Below are 23,413 nucleotides of genomic sequence, written 5' to 3'. Positions count from 1 at the left end.
CCTTGGCACAAAACATGTAACAATCTTCTCACACAATCTATAACAATTTCTCAATACAGAATCCATAACAATCTTCATATACACAATATATAACAATCTTCACACACATTTCTCAATCCTCACCCACACAAAATATAAGGTTCTTCAAACACAACATATAAAACTCTTCATATATGACAATCTTCACAAACAATATATAACCATCGTCACACATACAATATATAACAATCTTCACACACACAATATATAACAGTCTTCACGCACACAATACATATCAATCTTCACACACAATATATAACATTCTTCACACACACAGCATATAACAAAATATATAACAATCTTCACACACACAATATATAACAATCTTCACACACACAATATATAGAACAATCTTCACATACAATATATAACAATCTTCACACACAATATATAACAATCTTCACATACATTATCTAACAATCTTCACACACACAATATATAACAATCTTCACACACACAATATTTAACAATCTTCACACACAATATATAATAACCTTCACACACAATATATAACAATCTTCACACACACAATATATAACAACCTTCACACACAAAATATAACAATCTTCACATACAAAATATTTGACAATCTTCACACACAATATATAACAATCTTCACACACACAATATATAACAATCTTCACACTCAATATATATCAATCATCACACAAAATATATAGCAATCGTCGCACACAATATATATATGAATCTTTACACACTACGTAACAATCTTCACACACAATATGTAACAATCTTCATTCACACAATATATAACAACCTTCACACAATATATGTAACAATTTTCACACACAATTTGTAACAATCTTCAAATACACAAGAAGTAACAAATTTCTCACACACAATATATAACAATCAGTGATTGTTATGTATTGCCTCAGGGATTTGGTGCTGGGTCCATTGTTATTTGTCATTTGTATTAATGATTTGCATGAGAATTTAGGAGGAATGGTTAGTAAGTTTGCAGATGACACCAAGATTGGTGGCATAGTGGACAGTGAAGAAGGTTATCTAGGATTCCAACGGGATCTTGGGGCCAATTGGGCCAGTGGGTTGATGAATGGCAGATGGAGTTTAATTTAGATAAATGCGAGGTGATGCATTTTGGTCGATCAAACCAGGATAGGACTTACTCAGTTAATGGTAAGGCGTTGGGGAGAGTTATAGAACAAAGGGAGCTAGGGTTACAGGTTCATAGCTCCTTGAAAGTGGAGTCACAGATGGACAGAGTGGTGAAAAAGGCATTCAGCATGCTTGGTTTCATCGGTCAGAACATTGTATACAGGAGTTGGGACGTCTTGTTGAAGTTGTGCAAGACATTGGTAAGACCACACTTGGAATACTATGTACAGTTCTGGTCACCCTATTATAGAAAGGATGTTATTAAACTAGAAACAGTGCAGAAACGATTTACTAGGATGCTACCTGGAATGGATATTTTGCGTTATAAGGAGAGGCTGGATAGAATGGGACATTTTATTCTGGAGCGTAGGAGGCTTATAGAGGTCTATAAAATAATGAGGGGCATGGATCAGCCAGATAGTCAATACCTTTTCCCAAAGGTAGGGGAGTCTAAAACTGGAGGGTATAGATTTAAGGTGAGAGGGGAGAGATACAAAAGGATCCAGACGAGCAATTATTTCACACAGAGGATGGTGAGTGTCTCGAATGAGCTGCTAGAGGTAGTAGTAGAGGTGTGTACAATTTTGTCTTTTAAAAAGCGTTACGCCGTTACATGGGTAAGATGGGTATTGAGGGATATGGGCCAAACGCGGGTAATTGGGACCAGCTTTGGGGTTAAAAAAGGGGCGGCATGGACAGGTTGGGCCGAAGGGCCCGTTTCCTGGGCTGTAAACTTTTATGACTATGGCTTTACTCTTCACACACACAATATATAACAATCTTCACACACAATATATAACAATCTTCACACACACAATATATAACAATCTTCACACACAATATATAACAATCTTCACAGACAATATATAACAACCTTCACACACACAATATATAACAATCTTCACACACAATATATAACAATCTTCACACACAATATATAACAATCTTCACACACAATATATAACAACCTTCACACACAATATATAACAACCTTCACACACACAATATATAACAATCTTCACACACAATATATAACAATCTTCACACACACAATATATAACAATCTTCACACACACAATATATAACAATCTTCACAGACAATATATAACAATCTTCACAGACAATATATAACAATCTTCACACACAATATATAACAATCTTCACACACAATATATAACAATCTTCACACACAATATATAACAACCTTCACACACACAATATATAACAATCTTCACACACAATATATAACAACCTTCACACACACAATATATAACAATCTTCACACACAATATATAACAATCTTCACACACACAATATATAACAATCTTCACACACAATATATAACAATCTTCACACACAATATATAACAATCTTCACACACAATATATAGCAATCTTCACACACAATATATAACAATCTTCACACACAATATCTAACAATCTTCACACACAATATCTAACAATCTTCACAGACACAATATATAACAATCTTCACACACAATATATAACAATCTGCACACACACAATATATAACAATCTTCACACACAATATATAACAATCTTCACACACACAGTATATAACAATCTTCACACACAATATATAATAATCTTCACACACAATATATAACAATCTTCACACACACAATATATAACAATCTTCACACACAATATATAACAATCTTCACACACAATATATAACAATCTTCACACACAATATATAACAATCTTCACACACAATATATAACAATCTTCACACACACAATATATAACAATCTTCACACACAATATATAACAATCTTCACACACACAATATATAACAGTCTTCACACACAATATATAACAATCTTCACACACAATATATAACAATCTTCACACACACAATATATAACAATCTTCACACACAATATATAACAATCTTCACAGACAATATATAACAACCTTCACACACACAATATATAACAATCTTCACACACAATATATAACAATCTTCACACACAATATATAACAATCTTCACACACAATATATAACAACCTTCACACACACAATATATAACAATCTTCACACACAATATATAACAATCTTCACACACACAATATATAACAATCTTCACACACAATATATAACAATCTTCACACACAATATATAACAATCTTCACACACAATATATAGCAATCTTCACACACAATATATAACAATCTTCACACACAATATCTAACAATCTTCACAGACACAATATATAACAATCTTCACACACAATATATAACAATCTGCACACACACAATATATAACAATCTTCACACACAATATATAACAATCTTCACACACAATATATAACAATCTTCACACACAATATATAGCAATCTTCACACGCAATATATAACAATCTTCACACACAATATCTAACAATCTTCACACACAATATCTAACAATCTTCACAGACACAATATATAACAATCTTCACACACAATATATAACAATCTGCACACACACAATATATAACAATCTTCACACACAATATATAACAATCTTCACACACACAGTATATAACAATCTTCACACACAATATATAACAATCTTCACACACAATATCTAACAATCTTCACACACAATATCTAACAATCTTCACAGACACAATATATAACAATCTTCACACACAATATATAACAATCTGCACACACACAATATATAACAATCTTCACACACAATATATAACAATCTTCACACACACAAAATATAACAATCTTCACACACACAATATATAACAATCTTCACACACAATATATAACAATCTGCACACACAGTATATAACAATCTTCACACACACAATATATAACAATCTTCACACACAATATTTAACAATCCTCAAACACACAATATATAACAACCTTCACACACACAATATATAACAACCTTCACACACACAATATATAACAGCCTTCACACACACAATATATAACAACCTTCACACACAATTAATAGCAATCTTTACACTGACGTATTTTTAAAATCTACACACGTGATTGTCCTCCCACACGCGAGCACCCACGCACACATATTTATATATACTTTCCCCTTTCATCCATACTGTACTCCAAACAATTCCCATCACGTACCCATTCTCTCCTTCAATAAACCATTCATTACCTGGAACTCAGTCCCAAACTTCACTGTCTGCCACACCCTCTTGTTCTAACCTTTACACTCAATCTTCGAACAAAATTGTCGGACACGATGGCCGCTGACATTTCTCCCCCTTCGTGAAATTAGTAATCATTAGTTTGGGGGTTAGATTCTATACAATTTAACAGGTTGTTGTCGAGTTCGCATATTCTAAGAAACAGTGAATATATCGCACAGTCCCACATTCACACAAAGCACAGATTAAATGATGAAAGTTTTAACATGAGCTGCACTTTTATAAATATCACACAGCAGAAAATAACATCTAGCGTTGTTGTAAGGGAATGTTGTGATCAGATATATCGAACTCTGTGATATGTTACAAAAGCAAAATGCTGCAATGTTGTAAATCGGAAATAAAAACAGAAAATGTTGTAAATACTTAGCAAGTCTGGCAGTCTGGAGGAGAACATTTCAGGTCCTTGACCTTTGATTAGAGAGACTCGAACCCTTGGGGTCCTTGACCTTAACTCTTGTTTGACTCTTCACAGACACTGCCTGACCCGCTGAGTATTTGCTGAATTCGTAGTGTTTTCTTTTTATTTCGTTTTGTTTTTACAATGAGTTGTAAATTTATCTGCACTCGGCCCAGGTAAGGATCCTTAGTGGGAGGGTGTGAGGAGACAGGATCTGCCTTCACCCTCCCCTGGTCCCTGCTGCAGGCAAACTGGTTCCAGCCGCCACCGAGACTGGCTGGAGGTTTTTGGGTGGGCTGCAGGTGTTCCTGCAAATGGGCAGGTGAGGAACTGCCTGCCAATCCCACAGCCAGGTAGCAACATATTTCACCAGCCTCTTCTCCCCCACCCACCCTGCCCTTACACTGCTCCCTGCTCCACCTCCTCCCCAGTCTCTCTCTGAAGAGACACAACAGAAAGACAGCCTCTAATGAGTTCCTGGGTGTCTGGACATTTCCATTGGGGAACTCATCGCACTATATGAATGGATGTGCCCTGGCTCCATTCCTGACACGTCTGTTCCACACTCTGTACCCCTCCTATCAAACCTTGCCTGGCAAAACCAGCTGAAGACTTTGAATCCCCCCTCTCCTTGCGCACAAACAGAAACACAAAAGTCATGTTTCATTCAGCCAGTAAGCGCTGTTTCACCATCGAGTCCCTGGTAGCGAAGGATCACAGCCCCCTGTCCCCGGAGGAGCCTCTCCGTCCCACCGCCGTCACCTACCCGCCCTCCGCCGATGCTTTCGCCAGTAGCTTCCAGGCGGCGGGCCGCTCGCTGTACTCCGGGCCGGACCTGATGTTCCAGGAAGCGGTCAGCCACCCCTCGCTGCCCGTCCACCCTCACCAGCTTGGGACGCACCACCTGCAAACCCACCACCCCTTCTTCGCGCCCCAGCACAGGGACCCGCTCAACTTTTATCCCTGGGTCCTGAGGAATCGCTTCTTTGGCCACAGATTTCAAGGTAAGAGCAGTGTTCAGGTAAAAGATTCATCCATCCCCAAATAGAACGGATAATACAGAGAAAACTAGCGTCTGCAGCAACTCTGTGTACGGGAACGCTAATATTCACTCTAATAAATTGAGATTAATGGCAGAAAAACATTCGCTATATGTATCGAAATTACAAGATCGAAAAATGCAATTAATGTAGCACGATAATGTATATAAAATCCACATGTCCTTTTAAAATAAGGCTTGTATATCATATATATCGTAGCTTTACTCATCTATAAATGCTACAAATTGTAACTTCTATCTATAATTGATAGTGTAATTTTGATGTAACAATTTTGTAAATATATAATATCAATTATTGTAACAGAGATATTTTTGTTAAGATGAATAATTGTAATGTAGACATCAATCTCGTTTATATATAAAATACGCGCGTCTGTGTGTGCAAAGAGAGTGTGTATATCAGCTATATTTATGTACAATGTCAGGTATATCAATGTATATTTGGCTATCGGGACATTGATATATTCGAAGCGCCTTGGCTGGCGAGGGGAGAGGTGGTTTGAAATTGCAGAATAAATTCGCAGCAAATATCAAACTAGCTTTCGGGAAGGAAAAAATGGTTTAAAGTCTCTTGTTTCAAAATCCAAGAAGCAATTTAATTTTTTTTATAAACGAACCTTCTATGTGTGGACAAAATTGGAACAAGGAAGGGAATCTGGAGTGTGGTCTGGTTTATTTCTGGGGAATGAGTAGGTTTTTAATTAATTTGAACGGGCGAATATTGAGTGAAATAAAGTGAGTGTACAGGGTTTCCCTTCCTGGGGCTGGGCGTGCGAGGTTTTTACACGACCATTCTGTTCAAGATTAGGATCACCTTGAGAGAAAAATGCTGGAAAAAATCTCAGCAGGTCCGGCAGCATCTGTAAGGAGAGGAAAAAGAGCTGACGTTTCCAGTCCAGATGACCCTTTGTCAAAGCTAAAAGGCAGAGAAAGCGGGAGATATTGGGAGATTTTTCATTCCTATAAACTTCCCTGAAAGGCAAGGAAAATGTCCAAGTTTGAGGAGAGTGGAGGCAAAATTCACCTCCAACCCCACTCTGAGCACAACTCTAAAATTAAACTGTGAAAAAATGGGGTCAGAGTGAGAGGCAGGGACTCAAATAAACGAAATGATAAATGCGGTCGATTCTAACCTTCCCCGTTTGATTTTTATTTACATGGCTTGACTGTGCTGCGGTTTAATCTGTAATGGGGAAACATTTCTCCAAGTGCTCTCGGGAATTCATAGCTTACGGAGGCTTTTTACAATCTCTCTCCGCCGAGAGGATGTGAATTTCGGGTAAACTCAGGACTGGGATTATCCAGAGCTTTCTGTTGGGGATCGGAAAATCGGGGGATGGAATGGAATTGTGGGGAAGGAGCTTGGAGGGGCTGAATGGCCTGTCGTTTGGTATATTTGACAGAATGTGACCTGGCCGTGTATTGGGCCGAAGCGAGGGGGTTGCTTTTAGACAAACAGAGCGTGACATTTTTAAAAAATATATAAATTCAGAACGAAATGGAATTGAAAATTGAGAAAGGCTGGCATTCCAGATATTTACTAATTTATCTTCTGCGTTGAAGTTGAGACTGGTATTAGCCTCTGGGCTGTTAATAAGAGGGGAGATTTTTTTTAACAGATTTATTGATACAGGAGTTAACACAAGGCTGGTTTATTACACGAAAAATGGTCAGAGTAACAGCAACAATCCTGCTGCAGTTATTATTCAAAGCGTATTTTATACTTTCCTTTCAATAAAAACATGACAATATCTTCATTTTTAAAAAACAGTCGCTTTTAGTCCCGTTTACTTTCGATTCTCTCCTGTTCCCCCCGCGATCCCATTTCGGTTTCTCTCTGTCGGGGTTTTGAGAAGCGGGGTTTGGATTTGTTTGAAGGTTTTCTAAAGCAGGTGTGATCCGGTAATGGATCCGCTAACGATTCGAATTCACTGCTTCCTCCAATCTCAACAAGAGTTCAAACACTCCTCACTGAACACACACACACATTCCTTCGTTGGGTTAAAATTAGGTTTTGTTCCTAACTTTAAATCTTCACTCGCTTCCAAAGCCCACTCCACAAAATTAATACAATCTCAGATAGCCCGAGAGACACAGAGGAGGGATTCCTGCAGCGAGGGTTATTGAATAGGAGGGGAATTCTCAGCGATAGGAAGGTGTGTATTTTGCAGGGACAATGGGGCAGGCGGGCGGGTTGGATTGTGATCATCGGGTCTATCAGTTACTGACACACAAAATGTGAGATTCCCGTCTCACATTCCCCAGTCCTGCAAGCGAGGAAGCGGGAAAGCCAGAGGGTGATAGAGAGAGAGAGGAGTGATAGGGAGAGAGGGACTGATAGGGAGAGAGAAAGAGAGAATGATGGAGAGAGGGAGAAAGTGTACGAGGAAGAGAAAATGAGAGTGATGGAGGGAGGGAGATAAATGACAAGAGTGGTGGAGAGAGGGAGTGATGGAGAGAGAGAAAGTGAGAGTGATAGAGAGAAGGAGAGAGGGGGATAAATGAGAGAGTGATAGAGAAGAGGGAGAAAGAGAAAGTGAGGGTGATAGAATAATGCAGAGAAGGAGAAAGGAAGGGAAGAGAAAATGAGAGTGATAAAGGGAGAAAGAGAGAGAGTGATGGAGAAAGAAATGAGAGAATGATAGAGAGCGATGGAGGAAGAAAGGGAAAGGAGGATGACAGAATGAAGGAGAGAGAGAGGGAGAAAGTGTGCGCGTAAAAGAAGAGAATGATGGAGAGTGTGGAGCGAGAAAAAAAGTGTGCGAAAGTGAGGGCGCGATAGGATGAATGGTACAGAGGGAGTGGGAAGGAATAAAATCCCCGAGCGACAGGGAATGAGTGATGGTGAAAGGGCGCGAGGAAGGGAAAGCAAGGGAGGGAGAGAATGTGAGAGGGAGCGAATGAAGGAGAGCGCGCGAAAGGAACTGGAGGGAGAAGGGGAGTGAGAAAGAGGGAGAGAGAGCTGGGCTGAATAATGGAGAGAGTGACAAAGTGAGGAGAATGAAAGTGGGGAATGGGGCTGAAAACAGAAGGAAGGAAGGATGGGAAACAGATAGGGAGAGATGAAGCGAGAGAGGAGGGGAAGAATGTTTCTGTGCGGGGCTGGCAGAGAAACTGGTTTCAAAGAAACATTGGGGGAAGTGATTAGCGCGAATCCCCCCGTCATTAAAAGATTTTTGTTGTGGAAGGAATTGTAAATCTGAAAGACAGGCGCAGAGAAAGTATCCAACAGCAGCAAGGATTCCCAAACCGGGCCGTCTCTGGGCTGCGGTGTGAGGGACAGGGACGGTACTGGGTCAGGGCAGCTTCACACTCACAGAACCTGGTTAACTTACCCAAAGGGACAGGGATAGTGCTGGGACAGGGATAGTGCTGGGACAGGGATAGTGCTGGGACAGGGATAGTGCTGGGACAGGGATAGTGCTGGGTCAGGGATAGTGCTGGGTCAGGGACAGGGATAGTGCTGGGACAGGGATAGTGCTGGGACAGGGATAGTGCTGGGACAGGGATAGTGCTGGGACAGGGACAGGGATAGTGCTGGGACAGGGATAGTGCTGGGTCAGGGACAGGGATAGTGCTGGGTCAGGGACAGGGATAGTGCTGGGTCAGGGACAGGGATAGTGCTGGGTCAGGGATAGTGCTGGGACAGGGATAGTGCTGGGACAGGGACAGGGATAGTGCTGGGTCAGGGATAGTGCTGGGACAGGGACAGGGATAGTGCTGGGTCAGGGATAGTGCTGGGACAGGGATAGTGCTGGGACAGGGATAGTGCTGGGACAGGGATAGTGCTGGGTCAGGGACAGGGATAGTGCTGGGTCAGGGACAGGGATAGTGCTGGGACAGGGATAGTGCTGGGACAGGGATAGTGCTGGGACAGGGATAGTGCTGGGTCAGGGACAGGGATAGTGCTGGGTCAGGGACAGGGATAGTGCTGGGTCAGGGACAGGGATAGTGCTGGGACAGGGATAGTGCTGGGACAGGGATAGTGCTGGGACAGGGACAGGGATAGTGCTGGGTCAGGGATAGTGCTGGGACAGGGATAGTGCTGGGTCAGGGACAGGGATAGTGCTGGGTCAGGGACAGGGATAGTGCTGGGACAGGGATAGTGCTGGGACAGGGATAGTGCTGGGACAGGGATAGTGCTGGGTCAGGGACAGGGATAGTGCTGGGTCAGGGACAGGGATAGTGCTGGGACAGGGATAGTGCTGGGACAGGGATAGTGCTGGGACAGGGATAGTGCTGGGTCAGGGACAGGGATAGTGCTGGGACAGGGATAGTGCTGGGACAGGGATAGTGCTGGGACAGGGATAGTGCTGGGACAGGGATAGTGCTGGGACAGGGATAGTGCTGGGACAGGGATAGTGCTGGGTCAGGGACAGGGATAGTGCTGGGTCAGGGACAGGGATAGTGCTGGGTCAGGGACAGGGATAGTGCTGGGTCAGGGACAGGGATAGTGCTGGGTCAGGGACAGGGATAGTGCTGGGTCAGGGACAGGGATAGTGCTGGGACAGGGATAGTGCTGGGTCAGGGACAGGGATAGTGCTGGGACAGGGACAGGGATAGTGCTGGGTCAGGGACAGGGATAGTGCTGGGACAGGGACAGGGATAGTGCTGGGACAGGGATAGTGCTGGGTCAGGGACAGGGATAGTGCTGGGACAGGGACAGGGATAGTGCTGGGTCAGGGACAGGGATAGTGCTGGGTCAGGGATAGTGCTGGGTCAGGGATAGTGCTGGGACAGGGACAGGGATAGTGCTAGGACAGGGATAGTGCTGGGACAGGGATAGTGCTGGGACAGGGATAGTGCTGGGACAGGGACAGGGATAGTGCTGGGACAGGGATAGTGCTGGGACAGGGACAGGGATAGTGCTAGGACAGGGATAGTGCTGGGACAGGGATAGTGCTGGGACAGGGACAGGGATAGTGCTGGGACAGGGATAGTGCTGGGTCAGGGACAGGGATAGTGCTGGGACAGGGATAGTGCTGGGACAGGGATAGTGCTGGGACAGGGATAGTGCTGGGACAGGGATAGTGCTGGGACAGGGATAGTGCTGGGACAGGGATAGTGCTGGGACAGGGATAGTGCTGGGACAGGGATAGTGCTGGGACAGGGATAGTGCTGGGACAGGGATAGTGCTGGGTCAGGGACAGGGATAGTGCTGGGTCAGGGATAGTGCTGGGACAGGGACAGGGATAGTGCTGGGTCAGGGACAGGGATAGTGCTGGGACAGGGACAGGGATAGTGCTGGGACAGGGATAGTGCTGGGACAGGGATAGTGCTGGGTCAGGGACAGGGATAGTGCTGGGACAGGGATAGTGCTGGGTCAGGGACAGGGATAGTGCTGGGACAGGGATAGTACTGGGACAGGGACAGGGATAGTGCTGGGACAGGGATAGTGCTGAGTCAGGGCAGCTTCACACTCACAGAACCTGGTAAACTTTCCCAAAGGGACAGGGATAGTGAGGGGGTGAGCTCTCTCCCCCTCTCCCTCCTCAAACTAAAGCCCAGTCTGATCACCGGGGGCAGCTTTCGGAAGTTCTCTCTCTCTGGTTTATGTTTCAGTGGCTCAGGTTTTGAGAGTTTTCCCGGCGCCCCGGCGCTTTTTAAACCCTGTCTCAAATCTTCACTGTTAATATTTCCCCAATCTTTTCCCTGTCCCTCACCTTACTCTATTTAACCTACCTACACAGTTATAGCAGGGACCCAAGGATAGAGAGCAATAGAGAGTTGGAGCAGGCCACTCGGCCCCTCCAACCTGCCTCTCCCAGTCAATAAAACCATGGCTGCTTTTCTTTCTGTCCACTATCTCTCTCTCTCTTCCTCTTTCGCTTTTCCCCTCTCTCTTCCCCATCTCTCTCTCTCTCTCTCTTCCCACTCTCTCTTCCTCTTCTCTCTTTCCCCATCTCCTCCTCGTTCCTCTTCTCCTCTCTGTCTTCCCTTCTCTCTCTTTCCACTCTCTCTCTCTTTCTCTCTCCCCCTTCCTCCCTCTCTCTTCCTCTCTCCCCCTCTCTCTCTCCCCCCTCTCTTCCCCTCTCTCTCTTCCCTTTCCCCCCTCTCCCTTCCTCTCTCCCCCTCTTCCCCCCTCTCTCTCCTCTCTCTTCCCCTCTCTCCCCTCTCTGTTCCCCCTCTCCCCCCTCCCTTCCCCCTCTATCTTTCCCCCTCTCTCTTCCCCTCTCTCTGCATATCTCTGAATGCTCTCCCCATTCACCGCTCTGAATATATTTGGCGATGGAACATCCACATGTTCCATCTCCTTTCCTTCTCCCTATGTACTCTACGAACACACATCTGTATAGCGTGCAAAAAACTTTTCACTGCATACTAATACATGTACAATAATAAATCAAATCGATGGCGCTGTAGTGAGGTGACTCCTTGCAAGTTGTGCCCAGCATACCTTCTAATTCTATCTTTTACTCTCGTTCTATGCTTCTAAAACTTCATTCTAACTATTTGAAACTCTCTAACAATGCTCTACACCCTAGCTATGACTGTAACACTACATTCTGCACTCTCTCCTTTCCTTCTCTATGAACGGTATGCTTTGTCTGTATAGCATGCAAGAAACAATACTTTTCACTGTATGCTAATATATGTGACAATAATAAATCAAATTAAATCAAATCAACAAACAGTTCTCTGGGAGAAATTTTATTAAATTGACACGCTTGCTTCATATCTGAAGTAGAAGCTACACTGATCACAGACAGTTACTGCTATAATCACCCCTTTCTTCAGAACTTTCCAAAGATTCACAACCCCCTAAAGTAAAGTTTATTTATTATTGTCACAAGCAGGCTTACATTACAATGAACACTGCAATGAAGTTACTGTGAAAATCCCCCCGTCGCCACACTCCGGCGTCTGTTCGGGAACACGGAGGGAGAATTTAGCATGGCCAGTCCACCTAACCTGCACATCTTTCGGACTGTGGGAGGAAACCCACGCAGACTATGTGAAGACTCCGCACAGACAGTGACCCAAGCGGGGAATCGAGCCCGGGTCCCTGGCTCTGTGAGGCAGCAGTGCTAACCACTGTGCCACCACGCCACCCCTGTATCAAGTGGCGTCTCCTCCTCTCAGTCACTTATCCTGAAGCCAGTTTACCAGATTCCCCAGGCCGGGAAAACCCTCCCGCTGCCCAGGGTCTTTGTTTTAACGGGATCACCTTTAATTCTCCCAAACACCAGGGGTATATTCCACTCAATCCCTCGACAAAAGCACCTCTGTCTCATGCTAGTGCTTGTCTGGGAAAGGAGTCCAGTGTCCACATTTCTCCAGCTCTGCTTCCCCCAATGTCCCATATCATTGTGATAAAGTCTATAGAATTCAGTCCCTTTGCGATAACAAGGTAAAGTTAGGCAGGTAAACGGAATGGCTATGGAAGGATAATAAGATCCACATTTCTACACATCTCAGCGTCTTTTATATTGCGCGTGTTTGAAAGAATACTTTGAAATGGAATTGCTATTTCTAAATTAAAGGGAGTTTTTTCCTGTTTGCCGGCAGTTGCAGGCTGTTGCTCTGTACAATTCCCGAAATAAACAGCAGTGTAAACCTGTCGGAGAGGCTTTTCCCCATCGCCACAAGCTCCCTGTGAACTGAGGGGTGTTTGCGGGAAATACCGACAAGTTAACACTCAAACAGCGCTCAGAAAGAATCATTTTCCCGATTCCCGGCTGGGCCTGAGGTTTCTAACAGCCATTGGCTTGAGATTGAAAAATAAACTCTGGGGTATCAAAGGAAAGGCAGGAGAGGGAGAGAGAGAAAGAGAGAGAAAGAGGGCGAGATAGAGCGAAATTGAGTGGGAGAGAGAGAATGAGAGACGAAGAGGGAGAAAGAGGGCGAGAGAGAAACAGTGAGAGTGAGAGAGAGGGTGAGTGAGAGAGAGAAAGAAGCGAGAGAGAGTGAGAGAGAAAAAGTGTGAGAGTGAGAGAATGTGTGTGAGAGAAAGAGGTTGAGGGAGAAAGTGGGTAAGAAAGAGAGAAGGTGGGAGAGAGAAATAAACAGGAGAAAACAAGGAAGACACCATTGGAATAAAACCAGAGGATGCGAGTGAAAAGGAAGAAAATGTGAAGGAGAGAAAAACTCGAGATTAGAAATGAAGAAATTGAAGAATAGACAATGGAAAATAAGGGAGAGTTCGGAGGGAGAGGCAGCTGCAGTGAGGGAGGGGATTTGGGGATGGGTTTCTCCGGCTGGCCCACAATGACAGACATTCCCACATTGATCCACTCTCTCTGCTCCACAGGGATTTGGGGATGGGTTTGTCTGGCTAGCCGCACAGGCAGCATTCCCACATTGATCCACTCTCTCTGCTCCACAGGGATTTGGGGATGGGTTTGTCAGGCTAGCCGCACAGGCAGCATTCCCACATTGATCCACTCTCTCTGCTCCACAGGGACTGATGCAGCTCACGAGTCTATGTTATTGCACGGACCCTTTGCCAGGAAGCCCAAGAGAATCCGCACCGCCTTCTCCCCATCCCAACTGCTCCGCCTGGAGAGAGCCTTTGAGAAGAATCACTACGTGGTGGGAGCGGAGAGGAAGCAGCTAGCAAGCAGCCTGAGCCTATCAGAAACACAGGTAAGACTGAGCAACCCAGTGTCCCCATCCACACTGCCGGGGCCAAGGCAGGGACAGTGCTGGGAACTAGATTAGAATACACAGGTGCTTTGAATTGGAACAGCACAGGCACGATGGGCCAAAGAGGATTTTACTGTATAACTTTGAGTCTGCCCCACATCTGGGTACAGACTCCACACACCCGGTTATAGACTCTCCACACACCCGGGTACAGACTCCACACACCCGGGTACAGTCTCCACACACCCGGGTACAGACTCCACACACCCGGGTACAGCCTCCACACACCCGGGTACAGACTCCACACACGCGGGTGCAGACTCTCCACACACCCGGTTATAGACTCTCCACACACCCGGGTACAGACACCACACACCCGGTTATAGACTCTCCACACACCCGGGTACAGACACCACACACCCGGTTATAGACACTCCACACACCCGGGTACAGACACCACACACCCGGTTATAGACTCTCCACACACCCGGGTACAGACTCCACACACCCGGGTACAGACTCCACACACCCGGGTACAGTCTCCACAGTACAGACTCCACACACCCGGGTACAGACTCTCCACACACCCAGGTACAGACTCCACACACCCAGGTACAGACTCCACACACCCGGGTACAGACTCCACACACCCGGGTACAGTCTCCACACGCACAGGTACAGACTCTCCACACACCCGGGTACAGACTCTCCACAAACCCGGGTACAGACTCCACACACCCGGGTACAGACTCCACACAGCTGGGTACAGATTCTCCACATACCCGGGTACAGACGCCACACACCCGGGAACAGACTCCACGCACCCGGGTATAGACTCTACACACACCCGGGTAAAGACACCACACACCCGGGTACAAACTCTCCACACACCCGGATACAGACTCTCCAAACGTCCGGGTACAGACTCCACACACCCGGGTACAGACTCTCCACACACCCGGGTACAGACTCCACACACCCGGGTACAGACTCCACACACCCGGGTACAGACTCTCCACACACCCGGGTTCAGACAATCCACACACCCAGGTTCAGACAATCCACACAGCCGGGTACAGACTCCACACACCCGGGTACAGACTCTCCACACACCCGGGTACAGACTCCACACACCCGGGTACAGACTCTCCACACACCTGGGTTCAGACAATCCACACAGCCGGGTACAGACTCCACACACCCGGGTACAGACTCTCCACACACCCGGGTACAGACTCCACACACCCGGGTACAGACTCCACACACCCGGGTACAGACTCTCCACACACCCGGGTACAGACTCCACACACCCGGGTACGGACTCCACACTCCCGGGTACGGACTCCACACACCCGGGTACAGACTCCACACACCCGGGTACAGACTCTCCACACACCCGGGTTCAGACAATCCACACACCCAGGTTCAGACAATCCACACAGCCGGGTACAGACTCCACACACCCGGGTACAGACTCTCCACACACCCGGGTACAGACTCCACACACCCGGGTACAGACTCCACACACCCGGGTACAGACTCTCCACACACCCGGGTACAGACTCCACACACCCGGGTACAGACTCCACACTCCCGGGTACGGACTCCACACACCCGGGTACAGACTCCACACACCCAGGTACATACTCTCCACACACCCGGGTGCAGACTCTCCACACACCCGGGTACAGACGCTCCACACACCCGGGTACAGAATCCACACACCCGGGTACAGATTCTCCACACACCCGGGTACAGACTCTCCACACACCCGGGTACAGACTCTCCACACACCCGGGTACATACTCTCCACACACCCGGGTACAGACTCTCCACACACCCGGGTACATACTCTCCACACACCCGGGTACAGACTCTCCACACACCCGGGTACAGACTCTCCACACTCCCGGGTACAGACTCTCCACACACCCGGGTTCAGACTCCACACACCCGGGTACAAACTCCACACACCCGGGTACAGACTCTACACACCCGGGTACAGACTCTCCACACATCCGGGTACAGACCCCACGCAGCCGGGTACAGACTTCACACACCCGGGTACAGACTCCACACACCTGGGTACAGACTCTCCACACACCTGGGTACAGACCCTCCACACACCCGGGAACAGACTCTCCACATACCCGGGTACAGACTCCACACACCCGGGTACAGACTCCACACACCCGGGGACAGACTCTCCACACACCCGGGGACAGACTCTCCACACAACCGGGTACAGACTCCACACACCCGGGTACAGACTCTCCACAAACCCGGGTACAGACTCTCCACACACCCGGGTAGAGACTCTCTAATCACCCGGGTATAGACTCTCCACACACCCGGGTACAGACTCTCCACACACCCGGGTATAGACTCTCCACACACCCGGGTAGAGACTCTCCAATCACCCGGGTATAGACTCTCCACAAACCCGGGTACAGACTCCACACGCACAGGTACAGACTCTCCACACACCCGGGTACAGACTCTCCACAAACCCGGGTACAGACTCCACACACCCGGGTACAGACTCCACACAGCTGGGTACAGATTCTCCACATACCCGGGTACAGACGCCACACACCCGGGAACAGACTCCACGCACCCGGGTATAGACTCTACACACACCCGGGTAAAGACACCACACACCCGGGTACAAACTCTCCACACACCCGGATACAGACTCTCCAAAAGTCCGGGTACAGACTCCACACACCCGGGTACAGACTCTCCACACACCCGGGTACAGACTCCACACACCCGGGTACAGACTCCACACACCCGGGTACAGACTCTCCACACACCCGGGTTCAGACAATCCACACACCCAGGTTCAGACAATCCACACAGCCGGGTACAGACTCCACACACCCGGGTACAGACTCTCCACACACCCGGGTACAGACTCCACACACCCGGGTGCAGACTCTCCACACACCTGGGTTCAGACAATCCACACAGCCGGGTACAGACTCCACACACCCGGGTACAGACTCTCCACACACCCGGGTACAGACTCCACACACCCGGGTACAGACTCCACACACCCGGGTACAGACTCTCCACACACCCGGGTACAGACTCCACACACCCGGGTACGGACTCCACACTCCCGGGTACGGACTCCACACACCCGGGTACAGACTCCACACACCCGGGTACAGACTCTCCACACACCCGGGTTCAGACAATCCACACACCCAGGTCCAGACAATCCACACAGCCGGGTACAGACTCCACACACCCGGGTACAGACTCTCCACACACCCGGGTACAGACTCCACACACCCGGGTACAGACTCCACACACCCAGGTACAGACTCTCCACACACCCGGGTACAGACTCCACACACCCGGGTACAGACTCCACACTCCCGGGTACGGACTCCACACACCCGGGTACAGACTCCACACACCCGGGTACATACTCTCCACACAACCGGGTACAGACTCTCCACACACCCGGGTACAGACGCTCCACACACCCGGGTACAGAATCCACACACCCGGGTACAGATTCTCCACACACCCGGGTACAGACTCTCCACACACCCGGGTACATACTCTCCACACACCCGGGTACAGACTCTCCACACACCCGGGTACATACTCTCCACACAGCCGGGTACAGACTCTCCACACACCCGGGTACAGACTCTCCACACTCCCGGGTACAGACTCCACACACCCGGGTACAGACTCTCCACACACCCGGGTACAGACTCTCCACACACACCGGGTACAGACTCCACACACCCGGGTACAGACTCTCCACACACCCGGGTACAGACTCCACACACCCGGGTACAGACTCTCCACACACCCGGGTACAGACTCTCCACACTCCCGGGTACAGACTCCACACACCCGGGTACAGACTCTCCACAAACCTGGGTACAGACTCTCCACACACCCGGGTACAGACTCCACACACCCGGGTACAGACTCCACACACCCGGGTACAGACTCCACACACCCGGGTACAGACTCTCCACACACCTGGGTACAGACTCTCCACACACCCGGGTACAGACTCCACACACCCGGGTACAGACTCTCCAAACGTCCGGGTACAGACTCCACACACCCGGGTGCTGACTATCCACACATCCGGGTACAGACTCCATACACCCGGGTACAGACTCCACACACCCGGGTACAGACTCCACACACCCGGGTACAGACTCTCCACACACCCGGGTACAGACTCCACACACCCGGGTACAGACTCCACACACCCGGGTACAGACTCCACACACCCGGGTACAGACTCCACACACCCGGGTACAGACTCCACACACCCGGGTACAGACTCCACACACCCGGGTACAGACTCCACACACCCGGGTACAGACTCCACACACCCGGGTACAGACTCCACACACCCGGGTACAGACTCTCCACACACCCGGGTACAGACTCCACACACCCGGGTACAGACTCTCCACACACCCTGGTTCAGACAATCCATACACCTTGGTACATACTCCACACACCCGGGTACAGACAATCCACACACCCGGGTTCAGACAATCCACACAGCCGGGTACAGACTCCACACACCCGGGTACAGACTCCACACACCCGGGTACAGACTCCACACACCCGGGTACAGACTCCACACACCCGGGTACAGACTCCACACACCCGGGTACAGACTCTCCACACACCCGGGTATAGACTCCACACACCCGGGTACAGACTCCACACACCCGGGTACAGACTCCACACACCCGGGTACAGACTCCACACTCCCGGGTACAGACTCCACACACCCGGGTACAGACTCCACACACCCGGGTACAGACTCTCCACACACCCGGGTACAGACTCTCCACACACCCGGGTACAGACTGCACACACCCGGGTATAGACTCTCCACACACCCGGGTACAGACTCTCCACACACCCGGGTACAGACTCCACATACCCGGGTACAGACTCCACACACCCGGGTACAGACTCCACACACCCGGGTACAGACTCCACACACCCGGGTACAGACTCCACACTCCCGGGTACAGACTCCACACACCCGGGTACAGACTGCACACACCCGGGTATAGACTCTCCACACACCCGGGTACAGAGGCTCCACACACCCGGGTACAGAATCCACACACCCGGGTACAGACTCTCCACACACCCGGGTACAGACTCTCCACACACCCGGGTACAGAATCCACACACCCGGGTACAGATTCTCCACACACCCGGGTACAGAATCCACACACCCGGGTACAGAATCTCCACACACCCGGGTACAGACTCTCCACACACCCGGGTACAGACTCTCCACACACCCGGGTTCAGACACTCCACACACCCGGGTACAGACTCTCCACACACCCGGGTACAGACTCCACACACCCGGGTACAGACTCTCCACACACCCGGGTACAGACTCCACACACCCGGGTACAGACTCCACACACCCGGGTACAGACTCCACACACCCGGGTACTGGCTCCACACACACGGGTACAGACTCCACACACCCGGGTACAGACTCCACACACCCGAGGACAGACTCCACACACCCGGGTACAGACTCCACACATCCGGGTACAGACTCCACACACCCGGGTACAGACTCCACACACGGGTACAGACTCCACACACCTGGGTACAGACCCTCCACACACCCGGGTACAGACTCTCCACACACCCGGGTTCAGACTCTCCACACACCCGGGTACAGACTCCACACACCCGGGTACAGACTCCACACACCCGGGTACAGACTCTCCACACACCCGGGTACAGACTCCACACACCCGGGTACAGACTCCACACACCCGGGTACAGACTCCACACACCCGGGTACAGACTCTCCACGCACCCGGGTACAGACTCTCCACACACCCGGGGACAGACTCTCCACACACCCGGGTACAGACTCCACACACCCAGGTACAGACTCCACACACCCGGGTACAGACTCTCCACACACCCGGGTACAGACTCTCCACACACCCGGGTACAGACTCTCCACACACCCGGGTACAGACTCCACACACCCGGGTACTGGCTCCACACACCCAGGTACAGACTCCACACACCCGAGTACAGACTCCACACACCCAGGTACAGACTCCACACACCCGGGTGCAGACTCTCCACACACCCGGGTACAGACTCTCCACACACCCGGGTACAGACTCCACACACCCGGGTACAGACTCCACACACCCGGGTACAGACTCTCCACACACCCGGGTACAGACTCCACACACCCGGGTACAGACTCCACACTCCCGGGTACGGACTCCACACACCCGGGTACAGACTCCACACACCCGGGTACATACTCTCCACACACCCGGGTACAGACTCTCCACACACCCGGGTACAGACTCTCCACACACCCGGGTACATACTCTCCACAAACCCGGGTACAGACTCTCCACACTCCCGGGTACAGACTCCACACACCAGGGTACAGACTCCACACACCCGGGTACAGACTCTCCACACACCCAGGTACAGACTCTCCACACACCCGGGTACAGACTCTCCACACACCCAGGTACAGACTCTCCACACACGCTGGTACAGACTCTCCACACACCCGGGTACAGACTCCACACGCCCGGGTACAGACTCCAAACACCCGGGTACAGACTCTCCACACACCCGGGTACAGACTCTCCACACACCCGGGTACAGACTCTCCACACACCCGGGTACAGACTCCACACACCCGGGTACAGACTCCACACACCCGGGTACAGACTCTCCACACACCCAGGTACAGACTCCACACACCCGGGTACAGACTCCACACTCCCGGGTACGGACTCCACACACCCGGGTACAGACTCCACACACCCGGGTACATACTCTCCACACACCCGGGTACAGACTCTCCACACACCCGGGTACAGACTCTCCACACACCCGGGTACATACTCTCCACACACCCGGGTACAGACTCTCCACACACCCGGGTACAGACAATCCACACACCCGGGTAGAGATTCTCCACACACCCGGGTACAGACTCTCCACACACCCGGGTACATACTCTCCACACACCCGGGTACTGACTCTCCACACACCCGGGTACATACTCTCCACAAACCCGGGTACAGACTCTCCACACTCCCGGGTACAGACTCCACACACCAGGGTACAGACTCCACACACCCGGGTACAGACTCTGCACACACCCAGGTTCAGACTCTCCACACACGCTGGTACAGACTCTCCACACACCCGGGTACAGACTCCACACGCCCGGGTACAGACTCCACACACCCGGGTACAGACTCTCCACACACCCGGGTACAGACTCTCCACACACCCGGGTACAGACTCTCCACACACCCGGGTACAGACTCCACACACCCGGGTACAGACTCTCCACACACCCGGGTAAAGACTCTCCACACACCCGGATACAGACGCCACACATCCGGGTACAGACTCCATACACCCGGGTACAGACTCCACACACCCGGGTACAGACTCCACACACCCGGGTACAGACTCTCCACACACCCGGGTACAGACTCCACACACCCGGGTACAGACTCCACACACCCAGGTACAGACTCCACACACCCGGGTACAGACTCCACACACCCGGGTACAGACTCCACACACCCGGGTACAGACTCCACACACCCGGGTACAGACTCTTCACACACCCGGGTACAGACTCCACACACCCGGGTACAGACTCTCCACACACCCTCGTTCAGACAATCCATAAACCTTGGTACAGACTCCACACACCCGGGTACAGACAATCCACACACCCGGGTACAGACTCTCCACACACCCGGGTACAGATTCTCCACACACCCGGGTACAGAATCCACACACCCGGGTACAGAATCTCCACACACCCGGGTACAGACTCTCCACACACCCGGGTACAGACTCTCCACACACCCGGGTTCAGACACTCCACACACCCGGGTACAGACTCTCCACACACCCGGGTACAGACTCCACACACCCGGGTACAGACTCTCCACACACCCGGGTACAGACTCCACACACCCGGGTACAGACTCCACACACCCGGGTACAGACTCCACACACCCGGGTACTGGCTCCACACACGGGTACAGACTCCACACACCCGGGTACAGACTCCACACACCCGAGGACAGACTCCACACACCCGGGTACAGACTCCACACATCCGGGTACAGACTCCACACACCCGGGTACAGACTCCACACACGGGTACAGACTCCACACACCTGGGTACAGACCCTCCACACACCCGGGTACAGACTCTCCACACACCCGGGTTCAGACTCTCCACACACCCGGGTACAGACTCCACACACCCGGGTACAGACTCCACACACCCGGGTACAGACTCTCCACACACCCGGGTACAGACTCCACACACCCGGGTACAGACTCCACACACCCGGGTACAGACTCCACACACCCGGGTACAGACTCTCCACGCACCCGGGTACAGACTCTCCACACACCCGGGTATAGACTCTCCACACACCGGGGTACAGACTCCACACACCCAGGTACAGACTCCACACACCCGGGTACAGACTCTCCACACACCCGGGTACAGACTCTCCACACACCCGGGTACAGACTCTCCACACACCCGGGTACAGACTCCACACACCCGGGTACTGGCTCCACACACCCAGGTACAGACTCCACACACCCGAGTACAGACTCCACACACCCAGGTACAGACTCCACACACCCGGGTGCAGACTCTCCACACACCCGGGTACAGACTCTCCACACACCCGGGTACAGACTCCACACACCCGGGTACAGACTCCACACACCCGGGTACAGACTCTCCACACACCCGGGTACAGACTCCACACACCCGGGTACAGACTCCACACTCCCGGGTACGGACTCCACACACCCGGGTACAGACTCCACACACCCGGGTACATACTCTCCACACACCCGGGTACAGACTCTCCACACACCCGGGTACAGACTCTCCACACACCCGGGTACAGACTCTCCA

General features: G+C 50.1%; 1 protein-coding gene across 1 annotated transcript in view; it reads left to right on the top strand.

Annotated features, from left to right (window-relative positions):
* The first annotated feature begins 5,433 nt into the window (after window positions 1-5,433).
* emx1 (empty spiracles homeobox 1) overlaps window positions 5,434-23,413 on the top strand; it is a 62,767-nt gene continuing 44,787 nt past the window's right edge. The window contains exons 1-2 of the mRNA XM_078224641.1: window positions 5,434-5,779; window positions 14,237-14,421. Of these exons, the coding sequence (XP_078080767.1) occupies window positions 5,434-5,779; window positions 14,237-14,421 (531 nt within the window). The remainder of the gene's footprint in view (window positions 5,780-14,236; window positions 14,422-23,413) is intronic.

This window comes from Mustelus asterias, chromosome 1 (assembly GCF_964213995.1).
Source record: "Mustelus asterias chromosome 1, sMusAst1.hap1.1, whole genome shotgun sequence".
NCBI classification, from domain to species: domain Eukaryota; kingdom Metazoa; phylum Chordata; class Chondrichthyes; order Carcharhiniformes; family Triakidae; genus Mustelus; species Mustelus asterias.
This window is presented reverse-complemented; position numbering and strand designations above follow the sequence as displayed.